Source organism: Oryza sativa, chromosome 1 (assembly GCF_034140825.1).
Source record: "Oryza sativa Japonica Group chromosome 1, ASM3414082v1".
NCBI classification, from domain to species: domain Eukaryota; kingdom Viridiplantae; phylum Streptophyta; class Magnoliopsida; order Poales; family Poaceae; genus Oryza; species Oryza sativa.
This window is the reverse complement of record NC_089035.1, coordinates 5,288,858-5,313,325: the sequence shown is the minus strand read 5'-3', so window position 1 is coordinate 5,313,325 and position 24,468 is coordinate 5,288,858. Positions and strand designations below refer to the sequence as shown.

Sequence of the window (24,468 nt, the reverse complement as noted above, 5' to 3'; positions counted from 1 at the left end):
TGTGTGTACTAATTGATGTGATGGAAAAGTTGGAAGTTTGAAGAAAAAGTTGGGAACTAACCTGTAGGAAAGTTCGACGTGACGGAAAAGTTAGAAGTTTCAAAAAAAAATTAGAATCTAAGGGGGATTGTGAAACAGGGACTTATTTACATCGGATGTTTGGATACTAATTTAGAGTATAAAACATAGACTAATTACAAAACCCATTCCATAACCTTGGACTAATTCGCGAGACGAATCTTTTGAGCCTAATTACGCCATGATTTGACAATGTGATGCTACAATAAACTTTTGATAATTATGGATTAATTAGGTTTAAAAAATTCGTCTCGCAAATTAGCTATCATTTATGAAATTAGTTTTTTATTAGTCTATGTTTAATACTCCAAATTAACGTCTAAACATCCGATGTGACAGGGATTAAAAAGTTTTAGCCCATCTAAACCGATCATAAACAGGGTCTGATTATAAATTTTTTAAAATAATACAAATGATCAAAATCGGATAAAAAACTCATAGTTGCATTTAGAGTAGGATAGATAGAGTATTTTGCATTTAGAGTGGGATAGATAGAGTATTTTGGGACGGTGGGAGCTACTTAATCCTATGCCATCGATGAGTCGATGCATGACACAGTGGAAATGGAATCCGAATCCCCCGTACCGATTCTACGGCAGCACAACACACGAGCACAGAGGAAGGATAGGGTGCCGAGCAAGCTACTCCTCCTTGGTTAATCTTTACTGCAGCACCACGTTGTAAAATCATGTCGTAATTAGACTAAAAAATTTATCTCGCAATTTACATGCAAACTGTATAATTGGTTTTTTTACATATTTAATACTCTATTATATATATCTCCAAATGAGGAAAAAATTGCAAGTTTAAAGGGAACTAACACAGCCCCAGTCATGCTATGCCTTCTTTATCTTTAGGCTGTGTTTAGTTCCTTTCAAAGTTAGAAGTTTGGATTGAAATTGGTACGATGTGACTGAAAAGTTGTATGTGTATGATAGGTTGATGTGATGGAAAAAGTTGGAAGTTTGAATCCAAAGGTTGGATCTAAACATAGCCTTAGACCCTGTCTAGATGGGACTAAAACTTTTAAGTCCCTATCACATCGGATGTTTGGACACTAATTATAAATATTAAACGTAGACTATTAATAAAACCTATCCATAATCTTGGACTAATTTACGAGACGAATCTATTGAGCATTAGCCTATGTGATGCTATAGTAAACATTCTCTAATTATGGATTAATTAGGCTTAAAAAATTTATCTCACAAATTAGCTTTCATTTATATAATTAGTTTTATAAGTAGTCTATATTTAATATTCTAAATTAGTGTCTAAATATAGAGACTAAAGTTAAGTTCCTGGATCCAAACCCCACCTTAGGCTTTGTTTAGATCCAAAGTTCGGATCCAAACACCACCTTAGGCTATGTTTAGATCCAAAGTTTAGATCCAAACTTCAGGCATTTTTCATCACATCAACATATCATACACACAACTTTTCAGCTACATTAACTCGAATTATAACCAAAATCCAAACTTTACACGGAACTAAACACAACATTAAATTCGATGAGTCGATGTATGACACAGTGGAAATGGAATCCGAATCCTCAATCCCCCCGTACCGATTCTACCGCAGCACAACACACAAGCACCGTGTCAACCACAGCCGCAGTCAAGCACAGAGGAAGGGTAGGGTGCCGAGCAAGCTACCCGAATTACTCCTCCTTGGGCCCCGCCCCACACCCCGCATGGCCCACAATCGACAATCCACCTCCCACTGCCATGTGGAACACCCACCGCCATTTCAACACCTCCGCGCGTCTTCCTCCCAAATTTCCCAACCTCCTCCCTCCATCGCGCGCCCCAACGCGAACGCCAACGTGATCGCCTCCTCCTCCTCCTCGGCTCTCCTCGCCGCCGCCGCCGAGAGGCGCGGGGGGGCCGGGCTAGAAGCCCCCGAACCCTCGTCATGTACAACCCCATCGGCTCCGCGGAGGCGCGGGAGCCGGCCGAGCTCCCGGCGGCGGTGGCCGCGGAGCTGGAGCGGCTGGAGGGGAGGCTGCGGCAGCTCGCCGGCGCGGAGGCGCGGCGCCACCTCGCGGTGCTCGGCGAGGCCGGGGCGGCGCGGGTGCTGCGCGCGGTCGCGGAGTCGCGGCGGGTGCGGACGCTCCCCGGCTTCATCAAGTACCTGGCGAAGCGGGAGGCCGCGATCACGAGGCGCGACGCGCGGGGCGTCCCCACCGCCCTCAGCGCCCCCGCGTTCATCTCCGGCCCTTCCCGGGAAGGTCAGGGCTTTCTTTTAGTTCGCCGCGTGACATTTTCGGTTTCTTTCTTTCTTTCTTTTCTGGAGTTGGGTTGCGATGCCATTCTCGTTAACTAGGGTTGCTTGCACCAATTTGTGAGGGAAAAACACGTTTTTTTTTTTTGCTGTTTAGTGGCACTGGATGCAGTGGAAGGATAGCTCTTCGTTCTGCTTCCTCTGGTTGTGTGTGTGTGTGTTTTTTTTTCTTGTTCTTTCTTTTTTTTTTCATTGCAAAGCGCATACAGTAACACAATATTTGGGGAATGTTTCGTCTGGTAGTCACGCGCTTGCTCGTAATCACAAGGTCATACACTATGTAAGGGGATTTCTCTTTTGCTTTTGTATTTTCAGTCCATTTTTCTGTTTGCGCTTTCAGTTTCTGGTCTCATTTTGGAGGAGAATCCTTCCGAGTTTTTCGGTTTTCATGCTTGTCGATGAGTCGTTCACGTTCTTGATTTACCATCCTTAAGGTTGAGGTCGTGGTTTTGGGATTTTGCTGGTTTTGCCTTCGTTGGTTCAGGTTATTATGATGGTGTTTCCCCTTTAGTTTTGCAGTTACATATGCATTTCGCTTGGATGTTGTTTCTTTCTAATGTCTTTGCTCAGATTGTTGTAGATCTGTAGCTGTTACATTTTTTTTCCAAATTGTGAAGTGTAGTATTCACTCCGTTTCGTTTCATATTATAAGTTGTGACTTTTTTCAAACTTCTGACCAAGTTTATTAAAAAAATAAGTAATATTTTCAATACAAAACAAACGTATTATTAAAATATGTTCAATGAAACTAATTTGATGTTGTAGATGTTGCCATCTATAAATTTCGTCAAACTTAAGTAGTTTGACTGAAAAAAATCGTAACTACTTATAATATGAAACAGAGGAGTAGTTATTTAATCATCTGATTTATCTGTAATGCTTGTTAGACTAACGAGGCTTCTGTTATACAGAGGAATCAGTATACACGCAACTGTTCGACAACGAGGTTCAGATGTACGATCAAAGCCCCAGCAATGAAATGGCTACTAGTCTCTCAAACCATGGGATGGTAGAGGTTGGGAGTCCCAACCAACAGATGCCGTTCCATTTACATGGCAATGGTGGTTCTGTCAGACAAATTGCTCGTTTGGTTCCACAGCTTGCTCAGCTGACAGTTGAGAGTCCATGTGGCCATACATCTTCTGTGTCGCAGAATCAAGGCTGCATTGAAGTTGGGACTCCTACCCAGGCAATGGTTTCTCCTGGGTTGAACCAAATGGCTCTGTAGATTGACAGTCCTGCCCGAGCAATGGCTCCTGCGGTGCCTAATGATGTTATGATGCAAGTTGGTAGTCCATGCCGTTGCATGCCATCTGGCCTGCAGAACTATATAGAGATTGACAGCCCCATCCAGCCGATGATTTCTACTCCAAGAAGAGTTTCCACCCCGAGCTCTGTTCAGGATATTTCAAGACTCATTGAGAATATGGCTGGCCCCTCAGTAAGTCCGCCGAGCCCCATTACGGCGATGCCGCAAAACCCTACAACGACTTGCCATACAACAGACAATGCATTGAGGGAGGCAGCGAGTCCTCAGATGCTAGCGCTGGAAGAGTTAGGGTTCAGAAAAATATTTATGGTTTTTGCTTACCTTGCCAGGTTAGTTTCTCTTCATTTTTGTGCTTTTCTATAGAACGGAGAACAAAAAAAAACTGCTTTTGTACCTGAACATTCATTATTTCCTAAGTCAGATGACTTTTGTCTGTGTTTTGCTGTTGCTAATACACCTTTCTCTTTTATGTTTCAGTGAAAAGATAGAGAATGTTCTGTCTGTGGACTATATTAGATCCTTGAAGTTTCTGTCCATGGCGCAATTTGAGTCACAAATCTGGAGAACATTTGGCCACAAGTATATTGCAGCTTCGGATAGAGCAAAGGTTATTTCAATGGCAGTACTTCTATTTCCTGTATTTCATTGACGATCTCTAAAAATGATCAAAGATGATGATCCCATTTCATAGTAGAACTTGGATAATTCTAAACGGAGCCATAAGTAAATATATATAATTTGCACCTATGCATGTTCATTCTCCTTGAATTTACTTGTGCATCGAGGACATAATGCATGCTTACTCTGTTGTACATTCTGATCTGAGCTTCTAATATCTTAAAAGTATCATGTTTTCTTCATTTTGATGTTAGTGTCTAGGTATGTTACATGCACTTTTGACTTTTTTTTAAGACTAAAGGCTGAAAAGAAGCCTGCTTCTGTTGAAAGCAGAACCATACAGGTGGTACTACTGACTTGTAGTTCCTGACTTCCATTTCGAGTTAATTTACTTCAGAACTACAAAAACAAATAGAAACGGTACCAATCATCTAGCAAGGCATTCCATGATAAATGCAGCAAAACCACCTTTTGGACCGTGATTTTCTGTGGCCGGTTCATCAGCAAGCTGGAACATCACAAACCATTTCCTGTAATAAGTTTTCTGCAACGCATCATGCTTTTACAATCTTCTAGGGATGCACTTATGCATATTTTCTTGTTCAAAAGTTCCTTATTAGAAACACTGTCTGCTAATGATACCTAGTTCTTGTAAGTTCATCAGTTCCCTAGAACTTGGAACATTCTTGAGCATCAAGATCTATCAATAACATCATGAGAATATTATACTGACATTTCATTTTTCTAATTTCTGCTATCTGTTTCTTTTCCTCTGATAGTATATTATAACATGAGCCTGATGAAATCATTCTCCATTCCTCCATTTTAATTGTTGCAGAACCTTGATTCAGATCCAGGCATGACAAAAGTCTATCATTGTAATGTTGCGATAAGAGGGGATACTGTAGTCAAAATTTTCAAGGTTTGTGGAGCCTTTTGATAGCGTTTATTGATGTTCGTTGTTTAATAACGATATTTTTAGTTGGCCTACTAGTTGATGTTCTACCATCTACTAATCGTGATTGTATAGTGTTCAATTTGTTCATTGCTGTTCAGACTGTTTGCCTATCTAGCTTGCACATAAAGGTGCACATCACCCATATGCATCCTTTGCAGGCCACCTAAGATTTTAATAGTAGTAGTATGAAGACCAATGCCAACAAATAAGATTTTAATAGTAGTAGTATGAAGACCAATGCCAACAAAAATTAAGGCACCCATATCAACAAATGCCGTACTCATGATATTTTTTTAAGGAACTTCAGGTGCCAATGCTAAATTTGTAACCTTATTTAACTGAATGTAGGGACCATATATCGAGAATACAAGGACTCATCTACAGAAAGTTGTTGGTGATGATAATGTCCTTGTAGTAAAGTTTATGGGGAAACTGTCAGACACCAAGACTGACTTCTCTACATATTGTGAACATTACCATAAGGTTGCTGAAGATGGTATTGTTTTGGGTTTGCGCCGATATCGATTTTTCGGTAAGTTTCCTTTTCTTGCATCATTGAATCTATTTGAATTTATTACCAAGTAGTAGACTGGAGAATGCATGTAATACATAATTACTGCAATTTATGATGTAACACCACTAGGGTCAAAGTTCTCTAATGGCTTCAGAGAAACAATGGTCATGGATTTTCGAAGACACACTTGGGTTTATTTGGTTGTGTGAACAGGTCCATCCAGTCATTCCTGCGTGGCTGCGTGAGATGGCATAGATGTGTTTTCCCCGCAAGGTGTCTGGAAAAAATAGATTGACTGTAGTTATACACAAATTGGAAGCAATATCCATTAAGAGTCTGAACGTGTCAATTTGACTAAGAGACACCAATTCTACTTTACAAGTTGTATCCTAGTTACCAAGTGCTCCCATCATGCTTCCTGGTTGCTTTTTTGTTGGATTTACATTGATCGATGTACCTTTCAGTTTACAAGGATGGAGGGAAAGAGGAGAAATTGAAACAAGAGAAGATAGAAGACAAAAACAAATGCACTTCACCTGTCATGTGCTACTTTGTTCGCACTGAGTCTGGGTGGAACATGGATGAACCTTATATACTCTCTGGGAGAACAGTTGGTCAGGCCCGTGAACTATTCATGCACATAAGTTCTGCCCCCACCTTGGCAAAATATATGGCCAGGTTTTTCCTTATGACTTTGTTTAGTAGTGTCAACTAATTAAATTGATGCAATGTGGGCATATGTACTGGTCGATGTCAAGCTTAGTTACTGCCTTACTGGTAATTCTGGTTTTGCTACCATGATAGCAGCGTATCGTTTTTAGATACAAAAGGAGATGCATAGAAGGGCTGGGATTTATTTAGTCAGAAGATAAGCTTGTTTTTCCAGAAGTCCATTGCCTACATTTTCAATTTCCATGTACATTTCATTATTGCTGCTATCGAACTATTAGGCTTTCTAAATAGAAAAACACAATTATTGGACTCAACTTGAGCGTGCTTGCATGTGATTGTTCTCTTACTTACGAAACCTGTGTTTTCTGTTGTAACAAGGTTTGCTTTGATACTCTCCAAAACTATCACATGGGATGCTGATCTATCAGCAGTTTATGTCAGACGGATTAAAGATGAACCTTGCATGGTAATTCCCTCCTCTCCAATACTTGTTTTTGCTTCTGGAATCACATTTTTCTTTATTGTAACATTTCAGGACAGACATGGCAATGTTGTTCACAAAGATCAGGAGCCGTTGATCCATACTGATGGGACTGGCCTTGTATCTGTGGATTTGGCTCTCAATTGCCCCACGAGTATCTTCAAGGGAAAATTTTTGAAACCACAGGTGCGCTTTATCCTCACTCCATACACCTTGAATGAATAATCTAAGACTTCTGTTCCCTTAAGCTAAGTCTTCAAGCTTCTTTTTTTGTGTGTTTATGTGTTTTCCTCTGCGTGTGGGTTGGACTCCAAGAACTCGCGTATGTTGTGGCTGTGTATTTCCTTGATGGATATAGAGGCCGGATTAATGAAAAGTCCATTATCTAAAATATATACATTAACCTTTCAGACATTCTATGTTTGTGTTCCCCTGATGGTTATGGTTTTGTGAAGGCGTTATTACATACTAATAAGCAAATTCGGATTACTTGATTGTTTATAATGTGAACAGATGCAAACCAACAATAAAGTTTGACAAACACATCTCATGAATGTGCAGAAAGCAGAATTTGTGGAGTTGCTCATAAAGATACTATGCAACATAATTACAAATTTTTAGATAAAGTTTCAAACATGTGGGCAGAGAAAAGCAGACCAGGAATCGAGCTTAGTTGGTAGGAGGTGTGGATGTACACCCTCACCACCCAAGTTTGGGTCCTCTAAAGCTCGAATTTAAGTCTTATCCTTCTTATTAATTAAATTGATACTTGGTGTCCATTTTTTTAGAGAAGGGTATTTTTTACCCGGCCTCTAAATCCAACCGGATATATACGGCCATACTTGGTGTCCTTCATGGGCGAACAGTTAATTGTTGGCACATTGTATTGCAATACCAGTTTACTGCTGTGTGACTTTCTTTCCTGTTCCTAACCAAAATACCTCTTATATTAATTTACCTTGTACTGGTGTTGATTCATTTCATCACTCACTAGGAATTTACTGATCCTGTTTTGGCTTAGAGATAGAGATTTATTTCCATGGAACTAATATCAAATATTAAACCAATCCTCTCTCTCTCTCTCTCGATCTCTAATATAACAAACCTCCTTGTTAGGAGATAATCTCCTACTCCCTCCGTCCCAGAATATAAGGATTTTTATTAGGATTATTTATTAATCTATAGGCTGTTTGCCTGTTTATCTCCTAGACCTTTACTCTCCTAGATAGTTACTCTTCTAGACCTTTGGTCTTATGTAACTCACTAGTATTGATTGTATCTCAGCACTAGCATTCATTGTAATTCAGCTATATATATGAGAGATCACCTCCCCCACATTGGTGAGACATCTATTCTATTCTCTACAATTTTTAGGGTTGGACATGGGTATTAAGAAAGTAGGTAAAATTAAATAGAAGGTTGTGATTGGTTAAGAAGTGGAGGTAGGTGAGAAAATTGAATGGTGGAGGGTTGTGATTGGTTAAGAAGAGAATGTTGGTGAAGAAGTTGTTATATTTTGGGACAAACCTTAAGGGCTAAAAGTTGTTATATTTTGGGACGGAGGGAGTACTTTATTTGACTTATTCCTAATTTGGTACCTGCTAAAGTGCTAAGTAACTGCAATGGCCTGCCCACTGCTGTAACAATTGCCTGGTAGGAATTTTTCCTACTGTCCACTGCATTGAGTAAGGGTGGACTGAAAAGTTGTTGCTACTGACTCAGAATTCGAAAATCCAGTAATCAACATCAACCAACATTAAGTTCCGTTACTGTGTGTTATACATGACATCACCACCCTATTATGTTATATTTTAGTTATGTTTTCCTTTCTGGACAATCATGCTTCTCAAACTTAATGGTGATGTTTTGGTCCATGCTTGTAGCTAGCTGATATACTTTTTTTTTTATTATGCCTTGTTCAGGGCATTGCAACTTGTGATGAAAGTGAAACAGTGATGAGGCCTAACAGTTTGAAGAGGCATCGATCTCTCACCGCTGAACATGTACTGTATTAACTATTGCCTTGTTGTTCCGATCTACTCTTTTCTGACTTTGCTGTGTTTTCAACTAATGAGTTTGCTGTTCTTGTCTATTCTATTTTCCTAGCCTCTTCTTATGCAGTTCCGTCTGTTCTATAATGGATCTGCTGTAAAGGGAACAGTCCTAGTTGACAGGCGGGTATGTACTGAGTTTTTGACATGATATTACTTATACATTGAAATTTGGTAGTTTTGTGTTATTTGTTTGCTCTTGTGTTATCACCTCTTGTTCCCAATTTTGATTCATAGTTTCTTAAGCATCTATGCAATCGTGCCTTCCTTGTATCCTGATAGCAATACAATCGGATCTTCTATTACGGATCTGGCAATTTAACTAATACTATATGATTGTGTAAATTCAAGCAATATTCAGAATATCATTGCATGATTTATATACTTTCAGGATAGACATGTTATCTCATACAAGGTCACTGTTTTCTAATAATTGTTGATCATTAATTCATTTTGTTCAATGCTGGTGTTGTCATCTTTTCAGATATCCTCTTGTTGTACATCATGCACTGTCTTTTTCAATCTATTCAATTTTTACACAATTTTGTGTACAGATAATTTTCTTTTGCTATCTTATCTTAGCTACTATCCCTAGCATTCAAGTGTATTTTGTAAGAATAAGAATAGATCTCTTTCTGTTGCAGCTTCCTCCTGCAACTATACTCATCCGACCATCAATGGTAAAAATAGAAACTCATCCAGAATTATCTGGTGTCCGGTCTGTCAACTCATCGGAAATAGTCTCTGCACGAAATGCCAAGAAAAGTTTATCTGGTGTTCAGTCCGTGAATTCCTTTGAAATAGTCTCTACAAGGTACCAAAAATCTGAGTTGCATTGTTAGTTGTTACATCTATTTTTATATGTAGAGCATCCTTGGTTACTAATACATTTTAGTACTTAAGCTCTGGTTTTTGTGCTCTGGCTTTCTACCAGCGCAGTAAAAGTAACAGTTAATTTTGTTTAGATATTTTTCCGGTGCATCCCACCCTTCTGGTCCCCCTGTGCATCGCCTTAGAGATCCAACCAGGGTTCACATAATATTGAGGTTTTGGCATGGGACGAAAGTAGATTTTGAGCAAACTTTTGAATGGTTTTTGAGAAGTTCAAATTTGAAACAGTAAATTCGAGCGAAATTTGGTGAAAGCTGTTGTACTGCCAGGGGTTGGGATTGGTCCATATCGGAGAGGTGAACCCTGGACACAATATTAATGGCCATGAAAAGGTGCAAAAGGTAAAAAAAAAAGAAATGGGTGCATGGTTCATGGATAACCGGGCATTCCAAAAATAATTCAATGTAAAATCTATACTATGCTAGGTTAAACAAATAGTAAAAAATTCAGTGAATTCTAGCTTTCTATCTCTCTTTTGAGATTCCCTTTCAGCAGAATGAACTGTTTGAAACTTTGCGGCTGATAGATTGATTTTTGTGTCAAGGTTGCCATTCTCTTTCCTGAATTTGTCACGATCATTTGCACAGTTCCCCCGAGGAAGGGAGTACTTGATATCTTTTTCCCATTTAACTGCTACTGATTCTATGAGGTGGCATAGCATGGAAATCAGAACAAAAACACATGTTTTGTACTATAAATGGGATTACTTTCCTTTGCTTAATAGTTCATGTTTTTTTGGGATGAGTTTGTTTGTGTATGAAAGCCCAGACGTCCGGTGCATTTCATTCATCGGTTGGTGGTACTTAAGGGGTTCCAAGTGCTGTCACATGTCGTTCTTCATGGTTGGGGCTGATTAGGTTGATGAGATAGGGGTGGTAAAGCATGTTTTTTGAGGGGAGGGTGGTAAAGCATGTTGAGGACTTTACATTTTTCCTCCACTGTTTAAGCTTTTTATTGGCAGCAATTAATCAATTATATTTTTGTTCACAATCAGTACTATGGTTTTTTTTTTTTTTGCTCAGCAATCGACCCAGAAGGACATTAACATCAAGGTTCTTGATAACATTACTTTGCTATGGAGGAGTTCCAGAAGAGTACTTTTTGGAGCTTCTGCAAAGTGCAATTGAAGGGGCTGAGAATGCATGTTACGATTATGAAGATGCACTGAGAAGTAAGTTCAAAATACATTTGTTGCATTCAGTGCAATTTACATGTTGTCATAAGATTTCCATTTTATTTATGTTTTTCAGTCACCTGTTTATGTTTGATCTGGACTATTATTCTCATGTTGTTCTTACAGTTGCATTCAGCTATGCTGACATGGAAGATTCAATGTCAGCACGTATGATTCTTTCTGGAATTCCTCTAGAAGAGTCATATTTGCAACATAGGCTGGATTTCATGGCTCAACAGGAAAGAAAAGGAATCAAGCAAGGAAAGATACCAATTGATGAGTGCTATTATCTAATGGATACTACAGACCCTACCGGAACACTCAGACCTAATGAAGTCTGCGTGATACTGTTAGTTACAGAATTACCCCTTTTGCATCTGCATATCCTTTCAGCGGTTTTTATATGTATCAGTGATCCTCAGTTTACTATTCACCAGTCACCATATAGCATAGGAATATCCACTATCCAGCATGGACACCACTGGAACTGCTTTAATGTCTTGTAATTTTGTTTAGTAGAAATGCACCAAAATTGCCATGCTTTCTTCCAAGTTCTTGCTGATTAGCACCATAAATTTTGCACTTTAACAAGGTGAGATGGAGTTTTTGCAATTTCCTTTTAGCAATGAGAACGCATTTTTGTATTCAAACAATTATATATTGCTGGCAATGATTTTGATTGCAATTGTGAAGTTCGTTGGTAAACAGCGGCTAAAGAAAATGTTTAGACTAGTAACTTATGATACTAAATACATCTGGGTATTTGGGGCTTCAGGACTTCAATTGCATTTTTAAGTTCATTTTCCCAAATTTAGACTAACTTGAACATGTAGTCTTTTAGACATCAGGAAATCTGTGTGACTGTTTTTAATAAATAGAAAAAAAATCTCAAATAGAAGATATTATGGATTATTAAAAGGTTTTGAATTTGTCAATGTTAAGAACTAATGTTCTTTGTCATATTTCTTCCTTGCATCCATTGGTTGGTACTGTATCACTTATGTTTGATCGCATTCTGGTTTGTTCTTTACTTATTAGCTTTATCTGCTGTTCAACAGTGAAAATGGCCAGTTTTCTGGAGATGTTCTTGTTTATAAACATCCTGGGTTACATTTTGGTGATATACATGTCTTGAAAGCAACATATATTAGGGATCTAGAAAAGGAGTATGTGGGATATGCTAAATATGCTATACTCTTCCCTATTTCTGGGCCGCGGTCTTTGGCTGATGAGATGGCCAACAGTGATTTTGACGGTGACATTTATTGGGTCTCAAAAAACCCAAAGGTTTGTTAATTTCTAATTGACATTTTGCCTTATTGTGCCTTTGTGCTTGATTATCTTTCATTCTCATTAAAATCCGTAGTGAAGTTTTGCTTGGTTCCACCCTCGTTCATAGTGTAGTTGTTCCATCCATATGGCCGTGATGCTATTTTAACTATGGTCTATATTTATTGAGTCTATCCATGTAGTCTTCTTGGAAACACTCTCTTCTTTGTAAGAAAAGTGGCCCTTGTTAAACCTTAAGGGCAAAATTGGACCTTTTGCCAAACATGTGTTATGGGCAAGGTTTCATAGAGGATAAACACCGCCAAGTGGATAGCTGGAAGGTGTTGGCTTGGTTGGGATGCCAGTTAGACATGAGGGGTTAATTTGGTTACCAAACTAAATAATATTGCATGCCTTCATGTTTAATGAGGAAAGTGTCCATTTTACAACCCTGATCTTCAGACCTAAAAAGTGGACCCTTTTCCTAAATTTAGACTATCGAAGCCATTCACTTTTCACCTTTTAAACTTGGCCCGAATGTAGAATGGTTTCAGGTGGCCAATCGCTAATGAAGCCCAAGTTCAGTGGCCAAAAGTGTTGGAATATTGACCTATCCGTTTTAATTATGCTTGCTAGTTCTTGGACTGATTACAGATTTGCTGTGCATGATTCATTAGTAAATTTGGCATTGTTGTTTCACTGTATCTTTAAATTATAATTCTTGCATAATAAGGTACTGATATAATAACAGCACATTCTGTCTTTAACTTTTGAAAGAATTATTGCTGACTGATCCTGAAAATGTTCTTTTCAGTTATTAGAACACTTCAAACCTTCTGAACCGTGGGTACAAGCTATTAAACCAAAAAAGACCAAGCAAAAGAAACCTCAGGATTGTAATGAATCCAAACTTGAAAGGCTGCTATTTCATGAGTTCTTGAAAACAAGATTTACTCCCAGGTATTAATACCAAGCTTGATTTTTCTGATGCACAGTAATAATTGTCACCAGCCTTCCTTTTTGGAATGGTAACTAGAACCATTTCACTATAAAGAAAACTTAGCAGCATGAATCTCATTTAGTTTTTAGTAGGCAATTTATTGAGGAGTTCAGCACTTGATTGAATTCAATATTCTAGAAGTGCTTGAATTTCTTTTTATATGAACCTGATCAGTACATTTTTAAAAATCTAGTTTTGGTGACCTCCTGTAGTATTTCAATATATGCAACCTTTATTGGTTTTATACAATCTAACATGATTTTGGAGTTCTTTTCTCCTTTCAGTTTTGCACTTGGTACGGCAGCTGATAGCTGGTTAGCATATATGGACCGACTATTGACAGATTCACTTGACGAAATTGAAAAGAAACTAATAGAGGAAAAGATGCTAAAGTTAGTTGACCTGTATTATTTGGCTTTGGATGCTCCGAAGACTGGGAACAAGGTTAGTTCCAATCTTGGGCTTACACATTCTTCAGTTTCAAATGCTTTTACACAGTACTGAATCCTTATTACAATGATTCATGAACGGATGAACCAAGTGTAGTTATCTGAACAACTCGTGATTCATTACAATGATTCATAAACTGCCAATATTTTATACGGATAGCTGCAGTGGGTGTCCAGTACATAGTAATAAGCTGATTATTGGATAATGTTGTAATTAACATAGTTCAATATAAGTTAGAAATGGACCAGCTACCCGGTGTCCAGGGCACCATGGTGGTTGGAATAGTTGCATGGTGACAGGAATACGTTTAACGTATGAAGCAGTGAGATCAAGTAGGGCTACAAGATAAAGATAATAGATGAAATGTGCAGGTGTATCTTTATTATTTTATATTTGATGCTTTGTAAGACCAAAGTTCATTACATGGGAATGCATATTGCACTTCAACAGTTTATGTGCTGTCCCAACAGGTCAATATTCCAAGTGATCTGATGGTAAAACAATACCCCCACTTCATGGGCCGCAGTTTTTCGTACCATTCATCATCCATACTTGGACAAATCTATGATAAAGCAGAAGATGTAGAATCTCTGCGATCTTGTAATGTTCAACCAATCGGTATGTTGTCTGTTTTATTTAGGTTCCTTTTTTCAGTTCTTTTATAGTTTTATCTGCAGTAGGGAGATGACATACATTATTTGTTCTGCTTGTAGCACATAGGCTATAACTTATGAGCTGAGCTTGCAGTAGTTAAGGTATTGCCAAATGGCAAGCATATTGAGAAAATGTGATGTTGTTCTCAGTATATACATATGTGGTATCATGGAAAGGGTCTATGCCATTTTTTAAAAAAAAACGGTTTGCATTCATTGCATGAAAAAATGATTAATTGTAAGGCAGTCAATTAATTGGAAATAGTAATTAATAAACCATTATAGTTTCATGTTTATATATATTAATTTATTTATAGAAGTGATGATGAACAATTACATCTATTCTAATTAGTTACCTACGCACATAAGGATAATCTTAAATTATAATAGTTTACACTTATTCAGACCTAGAAATAAGTTGTGGAAAGATTTATTTCTAAAATTGTATTAAAAAGTTACAAAAAAAATCATCTGCTGTTTTTAATTATGGAGAAGACTATCTACTTATGCACTCAACCGTTAATTTTTTACTCATATGGTCCACCTAGTTTCAAAACAAAATGAATGGGAGGGAGAGATGTCAAAATTGTTCAATGAGAGAAGCAGAGGTTAGTTACCATTCTGCAGAAGCACTAGACATGATTTTGGCATAGAACACGGTTTCAATTAAATTGGTTTCATATGTTTGATGAGAATAGTACTATAATATGAATGTTCTCTCTAACAGTATGCCTTACTTTTTTCCCTCTTTTCCTTTTTACAATAATAAGGGGTATCATTGCTCCCATGTTTCATGGAAAGAGAAGCACCTCCAGCAGCCAGGCACCTCTGGCAACACCGCTACGAGGAGTACTTGACTGACAGTACAATGCTCTATCGCGCAATGGTAGATAAAGAAGAAAGGAACATGAAGTTCCAAGAACTCTACGAGAAGTACAAGCATGTGAGTATCCATCCAAATTTCCTGAGTAACAGCGTTTTCAATGGTCGAATTAATTACAGCTAGCTTTTTAACCTAACGAACCCTATCTCGCCGCCTGGGTGGCGCGGTAATTAGCCCTTAGTCGGGCTGTGGCCCTATGTTTGTACATGTTTGTTTTCTGTACGGTTTTATTCTTCTCTATTCAATGAAATTGGCGGCTCGCCGTTTTCGTTTTAACCTAACGAACCCTTGAACCTGCTGCAGATGCTCTACGATGCATCTGAATTCGAGCAGACACAGAGGGACCCCGACGACGTGTTCTCGGAAGCCTGCGTGATCTACCAGATTGTGTATGAGAAAGCACGGTGGAGCAACGACGCCAGCAGGTGTGGCTTCGCCTGGAAGGTCGCCGGCCGCGCGCTGTGCCACTTCTACGCGCTCAAGAACGAGGGTGACACCGCGCTCTGCTCGCTTCCACTTCTTCGCAAGATCATCAAGAAGGATCATCGCAGGTAGAGTGTCGTGTTTATGGACTACTACCACCAAATTAACTATCTATTGTATCAAGTATGTGTGTACTGTAGCAGTAATGTTAGGAGCAGACTTTTTAAGCTGGTGATTTAGCACTTCTCATGAACATGTGGGACAAAGTACTACTAGAAAAATTATTATGGGCCATGTTTATACCGGCATGGCTGCTTCAAGTGAACCTGCTGTAGTGAACTAGTGATTATCTGTAAGCGCAGTGTCCAGTGTGACAATGGGCACAAGTATGCATCACTGTTGGTGTGCAAAATGGACAGCATGGATTCTGTATGGTACGAGGTTATCTCTGTTGGGAACTAGAGTTGTTTAAAATCCTGACTGGAACGTATAGGATTTAAAAGGAGTTTTTTTCTCTTTCAGGAATCAGTAGGTAGATTGAAGCCAGGAATTTTTCACTTGTACCAAAGATCTATTTATAAATATTTTTATTACAAATAAATCCTTGGTGTCAATGACATTGGTGCTGATCCACCCCTTTGTATCGGTGTCTTAGCTTCTAAGAAGGGGTAAAGAGGGACGGCGCAATGTCATGTTGAACCACGGCGCCAATGATATTAGCGTCATAAAAAAAAGGTCCATTTCAAGATTAAGTTTTTTTTAGGTATATATTTATAAATTAAGTTTTCAAAAAAGGACTACAAAGTAAAAAAAAATCCTCGTTGTGAAGACGATTTCTTCCGGCCAACACCGTCAAAGAATCACACGAGCACACGCAGGCCCGACTCGATCTTCCCTTCTCAAGACGATTAACGTGCTAATTAACTACCTTTCGTTTTCAAGACGATTTACAGCATGCTAATTAGTCAGCCTTGGCCGCGGTCAAGTCGCCGTGGCCTATAGCATATAATTAACGACACCCTGAGCCGTCACAAGATCTCTGATCTCCCTGACACAGAGAGAGAGAGAGAGAGAGCGCCCTACAGATCTCCCAGCGATCTTGGCAAGATCTTTCCCTCTCCAATCCGGTGCGAGACGACGACGAAATCACATGCCATTTGCACTTGCAATTGCACTGATGAGTTTGCACGCGCGCGACACATGTGGTACAAGTACTAGCGAGTCAACTTTAGGCTGCGTTTAGTTCCACACCAAAATTAAAAGTCTAAAGAATTTGAAACGATGTGACGGAAAAGTTAAAAGTTTGTATGTGCAGAAAAGTTCGATGTGACGAAAATGTTAGAAGTTTGAGGAAAAAAGTTGGAATCTAGACAGGGCCTTAGCCAGGTTAGACAAAGACGGGCAAGCTGAGTGACAAAGAGTGAGCTAGCAATACAATCCAGCTAGATTTAGCTAACGACAGCCGTGACGTGCTCCTGATGGACAGGGACGTCACCTAGCTAGCTATTTTACCTCGACTGCTCGACATGCATCTGCCTCGCGAGATTCACATGGAGATACGCCCGCGACCAGTACAGTGTTTGGACAACAACGAATCAAGGAGAGCTGGGAAAGACATGTGCAGCCATATGATCTATATGCAGTACCCAAATTTTCCTCAAGCTTAAATTTTAAGTTTTTCTTTGTCATATTTGACTTCTAAAACTATTTTCCGTTGCCTCGATCTCATATCTCGGTTATAAGTTACTCCATCCGTCCTATAATAAATTAACTTTCATATAGGAATTTGCATATAACATATTTCTAAATTCGTTAGAAAGTTGATTTAGAATTGAGGGAGTATTGGGCATGACTAAAAAAACTCAAATTATTTTTTGTTGCTTCGATCACATGTCTCGACTTACCCTAAAATTAAAGGGCATGCACCCAAATTTATCTCAATTAGAACTTAAAACTTGGGTGGTCTAGATTTATGCATCCCTCGACTAAGGCTCCGTTTGTTAGTACAAGTTCTCAACTCCTCATCTTCGTTTTCCGCGCGCACGCTTTTTAAACTGCTAAACGGTGCGTTTTTTGCAAAAAGTTTCTATACGAAAGTTGCTTAAAAAAATCATATTAATCCATTTTTTAAAAAAATAGCTAAAACTTAATTAATCACGCACTAAAACACTGCTTCGTTTTGTGTGCCGGGGAGTTAGGGTTACAGGGTTCCCAACCCTCGCTCCCGAATAGAGCCTAACTGAGCCTAGATCCTTAACCTGCTACATAAAAGCTCATCCATAAAAGATATCTATTGGCATGATAGTGCGTACTTCCTCTGTTTTTTAATATATGGCGTCGTTGATTTTTTTAATTTGATCATTTATCTTATTCAAAAATTTTATGTAATTATTATTTGTTTTATTGTGACTTGATTTATCGTTAAATGTTCTTTAAGCATAACTTGAAATTTTTTATATTTGCACAAAAACTTTGAATAAAACAAATGGTCTAACGGTTGTTAGAAAATCAACAATATCATATATGAAAAAACGGAGGTAGCATGAATTTGTCTACGAAAATGAAGTCTCACGTTAGTTACATGGATAGGTATACGGTGGCTTCTCCATCTTACAAAGCTCCGAATCGATCGTATCTTTGGGGAGATGCGATGGGGTCACGATGACTGATACATATGGATCACCTTCCTTTGAACGATCATCTACAGCAGAATCTGTACCATGTTTCGGATCAGGTTCAGAGACGACTTCCACATGACTCGCCAGCTATACTGTCGTTGGCATTGTGTGTGAAATATATCACATGATATCAACACCCCAATCTACATTCTCAAGATCCTCTGAGATCATGTGTTGGCATGCATGGATCAGTGAGGATCGGTACTTGATGGGGACTGCAACAGACTTCGTGTCTGACTGTCACACCCCGAAGTTCTCCTCCCAAGCCAAAAATTTAATTTATAAACGACCCCCAAGAAAATACAGGTGCAAATCAAGAAAAAACCCTAAGAAAGTAATGCAAATAATAATCGGATTTGACATGTGGAATTTTTCTTGAGTTCTACATGTCGAAATTCATTAACAGGATTTTTAGTGAAATTTTCAGAGCTCTAGAAATAATTTTAACCAATTAAAATTGAGCAAGCAATATTTTAATTCCAGGGAAAATCCTTTTTCCTTTTTCTTTTTCTTTTTCCTCCCTTTTTCCTCTTTTTTTCGAATGGGCCGCCGGCCCATTCTCTCCTTCCTCCCCCCCTCCCTGTTGGGCCGGCCGCAGGCCGAGGCCCAGCCAGGCCGCCCGCCGCCCTCCTCTCCCGGGGTCGCCGACAGGTGGGGCCCACCTGTCGGGTCCTTCCCCCACCTCCGGCCGAAGCCGCGCCAGCAACCGCCGCGCCCGAAACCGCCGCCGCGTCCACGCCTCCGCCTCCTCCAGGCCACGTCGACCACGCCCGCGCGTGCGCCGCGTTCCCCGCGCCCACTCCCCTCTCTCTCCCGCTCGCGCCCGCGCCCGAGATGGCCGGGATTCGATTTTCGAATCCCGCCTCTCTCTCCTCCCCCACTCCCCCACGTCGGCCGGCGATTCCCGCCTCTCCCGGCCACGTCCGGCCCTCTCTCTCCCTATTTAAGCTCCCCCGTCGCTCCCTCTCGCTTTTTCCCCATTTCGCCTCCCTCTCCCGAGCTCCCCATCGCTCCCGCGCCGTGCGCCCATCCGCCGCTGCCTCTCCCACTACTCCGGTCGCCTCTAGCCGCCGCTACACTCGCCGCCGCACCGCGCCGTCGCCGCCGTTGGGTTCGCGCGGCCGAGGTCCACCTCGTCCACCCCTCCTCCGTAGAGATTCGCCGCCAGAGCCCCATCCCCGTCGTGCGCTGGTGAGTGACGCCATGGCCGCCGCCTTCGGCCGGCGCCCTCGTCCTCTCGCACTCTCCTCTCTCCCTCTAACCCCTCTCCTTTTGTTCGTTAGGAGGTTCCGGAGCTCGTCCCGCCGTCGCCATCGTCCTCCGTCGCCCGCCGTCGTCGACCGTTGTCGGTGAGGCCTCTCCTCCTCTTTCTCTCTCTCCCGCACCGTTTAGCCGTCGCGCCGCCGCTTAGCCGCGTAGCTGCCGCTTCACCTCTAGCCGCCGCCGGTCGGTCGCCGTCGGCCGCCGTCTTGCGCCGCTGCCGCATGTGCGCCGCTACCGCATGTGCGCCGCGCCGTCGCGCGCCATGGTCGCCGGGCCGGTTTGCGCCGTGCCCGCGCGCACCGGCCGCGAGCTCCCGGCGCCGTCCGATCTGGGTAGATCGGGGCCATCGGTTCGGCCGCCGCGTGGCGCGCCGCTCCTCCCCGGTCCGTGGACCCGATCCGCCGTGGACCGCCCTCCCCGAGCCGCTGACCGGTGGGGCCCGCTTGTCGGGGGCCCTTCCTCCCTCCCCGAGCCGCTGACCGGTGGGGCCCGCATGTCGGCGCCGCGCCCCGCCTTGATGACGTCAGCCCTGGAATATATTGCGCAATAAATGATTTAAGGTTTTTCTTGTATAGTAATAAACACAGTGAATCTTCTAAAATTCATAACTAATTCATCCGAGCTCCCGGCGCCGTCCGATCTACCCTTGGGTAGATCGGGGCCATTGGTTCGGCCGCCGCGTGGCGCGCCGCTCCTCCCCGGTCCGTGGACCCGATCCGCCGTGGACCGCCCTCCCCGAGCCGCTGACCGGTGGGGCCCGCTTGTCGGCGCCCTTCCTCCCTCCCCGAGCCGCTGACCGGTGGGGCCCGCATGTCGGCGCCGCGCCCCGCCTTGATGACGTCAGTCCTGGAATATATTGCGCAATAAATGATTTAAGGTTTTTCTTGTATAGTAATAAACACAGTGAATCTTCTAAAATTCATAACTAATTCATCCGAGCTCCGTTTAAGCCCATTCAAGTCTCAGTAAATCAAGAAAAATGTGTAGAATCTATTAAAAATGGTTTTGTTCCCTGTTTCAGTAGTCTTATAGCCTGTTTGCAATGTTTGCTTTGTATGTCGCTAGATTCCGATTCCTCCGACGCTCCGGTGTACTTCGAAATAGTCGTCGAGGTTCCTCCAGCAGCAGAGCAAGGCAAGTCATGCTTGTCACTTGAACATGTTGATCCTATAATGCAAATGCTCTATTGTTTTCGTTCAAATACTGCATCGTTTTATAAGGTTACTATGGGTTGTTTACCTATTGTCGTAGCCATGCTATTGATGTACCATGTTTCTTTGTCAGCTTGGGGTTATAACATGATTAGAGTTTGGACTAGGGATTGCTTAGCCATGCTTAGTTCAACTAGTTCACAATGGGGAAAAATCCTATTAATGTTTAGACTGTTGGTTCTAATGGTTTTGTTGGATTAGTAACACCGCTTTGGTGTTGGTTAATTAAAATAAATCACATGGTGGGCTGTGGGTGCATGGTTTTGCTGGTCGCACCCATGGCAGTTAAGGACCGGTTCGCGGGATGCCCTGGAAGAACTTATCGTACTTACCACAAGCCAGCGTGGGCAACGGCTGGGCTTGTAGCGTAGCTTTCCTCTAGCCGACGCATCCAGGCAAGGGTGGGCGTGATGGAGTTTGGATGGGCCCTGCGACGGCCTATGCGGCTTCCGGATTCACCTAGGCACGAGAGGGGACTTCCCGCTGCCTTGCGAGGAGTGGGGGTGAAATCTGAGGTGTGGTGTGCTTGGTTAGAGGGGGTTATGCGAAGGGTCCTGTCACGGCCTCTTTCCGGTATGTCGTGGTGACATGTCGGCGCACGGAAACGTGTCGTGGGGCTGTGTCTTGTGGGTACAGTTGTACACCTCTGATCAGAGTAAAACTATTCGAATAGCCGTGCCCGCGGTTATGGGCGGTCAACCAGATTCACCGTGATTAGTCTCACCTTAGTGTAATCTTTTGAATTTGGATAGTTTAGGTGGATGGCTGGGCCTGTCGCAACGTGGGATAGCGTTGGACAGCGGATGATTAATATTAATTAATTATTACAACTGTTTAAATCTTTCAATTTCTGTTTATAAATGCTCGCTTTATGCAAATGAACCACTTTAGCTCTTCTTTGATGATTCCCTGCACCATACCCCTATTCCGGTATGACTTGCTGAGTACAGTGGGTAGTACTCAGTCTTACTCTACTTTTCCCAACCCCAGAGTTCAAGTTCGGGTCAGATGAAGGTTTCTCCGAGGAGTAGGCTTTGTCCGTGCCGTCGAGGATGCCTGTGGAGTGGTGTTCCCGCTTCAGTTTTAGTCAAGGCTTAGCTCTTGTTGTCTTTCTTTTCTTCCGCTGCATTTATGTAAGACTTTTATGATGTTTGTAAGACGTGGATCTGAATGTCAACATTGTCGTTTGTGTACCCCGGCCGGTCCTGGACGGGGATTTTAATGCACATTCTGCTTGAAATTCTATCCGGGAATTTCTGGGCGTGACACTGACCTATATACTTCATCCATAAAAAAAAAGATTACTTCTAACTATGAATTTAGACATACTCTATTATTCGTCCCAAAACAAACTAAACCTCGAACGGAATGTATACAAATTCTTTGTATTAGGATATGTAACATCCAAGGTTCCCAAAATCGCCGATAATCGTGCTTACCACGGGGTACGGTAAAAGAAAAACCATGGTAGTCTTTTAAATTCGAAATTTGAAATTTTGATAAATTTTATATGGTTTCGTACGTGTCGGTGACATGGGGCCGGGGGTATCGTGACTAGAGGCTTGGGTAGCCGCGGTCACCCACGTGGCCTGACCCTCTCGGGGGGGGGGGGGATCGGGCCCGAGGGTGACGTGGCCACCCCTCCCTCTGTCTCCCCGAGGGGTTGGGCCGCTCCCGTGTCGGCCCCGAGGGCTCAGGCGCTCCCGTTTCGGCCCCGAGGGCTGGGGCGCCCCGACCCCCTGTGGTTTTGGCACCACGTGTGTGGGTTAGGTGAGCACAGCGGGACTCACCTAACCGCATTTATAGCGGGTTGGACGAGCGCGCCAGGCCGCATTTAATGCGGCGCAGCGCACGCTTATCCGGTCCGTGACCGGTCGCGGTGTGTGACCGGTCACAGACCGGTCAGATCGCGGGTTAGGTGGCAACAGGCGGCCTGTCACACGCCTCGCCCCGTCCCGTCGGAATGATGAGAGCTTCCTGGCTCTCGTCCCTAGCCGGAGCCGGCGTGCTAACTCCTGGAGTTGGTATGTCAGTCCCGGTCAGATCCATTCCAGGCTTCAGCGCAAGCATAGCAAGGAAGTCGCTGGCCATTGAATGAAGGTTGAAATGGGCGTCCACCGGGAAAGCTGACGAGCGGGGCAGGAGGTGTGTGCTCTGCTTATCAGAGGTCACTTCCGGCTGTAGACTAGCCCTCATTGTAAAAAGCATGTTTCCTTTCTTAGGCAGCTGGAGGCCCATGTGGTGACTCCTGACCAGATAAAAAGGAGGCCCAGGCCTAGGAGAGGAAAAAAGGAGAAAAGAGGGAGAAAAAAGAGGAGAAAAAGAGGAAGAGGGGTTGGGACTCTGGGGAATGGGTTCTAGAGCCTGAACTCTCTCTCGCTCTCCGGCTCTCTGTATTCCTTCACACACAGATCCACCAGAACACAGGAGTAGGGTGTTACGCTTCTCAGCGGCCCGAACCTGTCTACGTCGCCCGTGTCTTGTGCACTTCCTCTCTCGCTGACGTTCCTCAGATCGAGGGCGAAGAACCTCACTTAGCGCCCCCGGCCGAACCGGTAAAGGGGGACCTGCGCGGTCTCCCGGTGAGGAGCCCCACGCTCCGTCAGTACGGTTTTCCACAGTTATCGCACATTAAACGTGCTTACCACCGGGGCACAGTAACCCCGGCCCCGGCGGTTTGGGAAACCCTGGTAACATCCCGTATAAGAATGGTTTATTTTAGGACCTGGAGTAGGCAATATCCAGATTCAAATCTAAAAATTGATTTTTTTTCTATTTTTCCTGGGATAGATCGAGGGAGTATGTTGTGTATGTGACACGTGTAAAAGCTTGTGATCTGAAATATATAGCTGTAAAATGTGTACTATCGCCATCCTGAAGATTGATGCATATCGTATAATGTGTCCTGCGTGAAATCGTATTAAAAAATGCATGTAGTGCGTGTGTGACAGTGACAAACTGATCGAACCGAACTGCTTGTCCTAATTTATATTCTGGTTTGATATAGTATTGTTTCCTTTTGGAGATCGCAAATTTCACCTTTTGCCGCGAGTAAACTCACTGGATGCTATATGTAATTAAGTCTACGCCTGCATCAGGATTATTCAGGATCCTCGTGAAGATCTTATACGAACAAATCTCATCAAATTGAACGGTTTGTTGACGTCATCTGCATCTCTTGCTTTAGATATGCTGGGCACCATATGTTTCTGCAAATCTGATCGAGATGATGTGTGCGAAATATATAAAAATTATGTTTCAAAAGGGGGAGTTGGAATTGGAGGGTGACAGTATGCTCTGCACCAATTCCGCCACTCTTGTATTTTTTTATTGCTTTCCATTCTTCAACTTGTGATCTTAAATTCTTATCTCCGTCACAACACACGGATATAGTGCGCGTAAACAGAAAAAACTTTCATATTATTTCAACACATGCATGAATGTAGGGTTAGTTAGATGACACATACATGGTATTTGGTTGATTTCAAGCGCTGGACACCTAGAATATTTAGATATATGTGCAATTTTACTCCGTTTTAACAGCAATTTTGTTGTTATATATGTTTTTACTTTATTTTTATTTCATGTAATTTTGTAAATCTTTGTATATATGTTACCAATTTTTTGTTCAACCTGTTTATACTAAGA

The 24,468-nt window shown here is 42.1% G+C and overlaps 1 protein-coding gene across 3 annotated transcripts; it reads left to right on the top strand.

Moving 5' to 3' along the window:
• Positions 1–1,853: 1,853 nt before the first annotated feature.
• On the top strand, positions 1,854–16,269 carry LOC4327335 (probable RNA-dependent RNA polymerase 3). Of its 3 annotated transcripts, XM_066306973.1 has the most exons (20): positions 1,854–2,308; positions 3,273–3,585; positions 3,655–3,960; positions 4,109–4,238; positions 5,088–5,171; positions 5,556–5,739; positions 6,186–6,399; positions 6,772–6,859; positions 6,929–7,060; positions 8,797–8,877; positions 8,981–9,052; positions 9,570–9,739; positions 10,839–10,987; positions 11,117–11,339; positions 12,049–12,277; positions 13,074–13,219; positions 13,544–13,703; positions 14,180–14,327; positions 15,133–15,305; positions 15,549–16,100. In XM_066306973.1, the coding sequence occupies exons 1-20, from the start codon at positions 1,993–1,995 to the stop codon at positions 15,798–15,800; spliced, it is 3,570 nt and encodes a 1,189-aa protein (XP_066163070.1). In that variant the 5' UTR covers positions 1,854–1,992; the 3' UTR covers positions 15,801–16,100. The 3 variants fall into 3 exon arrangements, with proteins under 3 accessions (XP_066163070.1, NP_001406351.1, XP_066163069.1); NM_001419422.1 differs by having other exon boundaries at positions 2,151–2,308; positions 3,273–3,960; positions 15,549–16,269; XM_066306972.1 differs by lacking the exon at positions 1,854–2,308 and having other exon boundaries at positions 3,381–3,960; positions 8,996–9,052.
• The last annotated feature ends 8,199 nt before the right edge of the window (positions 16,270–24,468 follow it).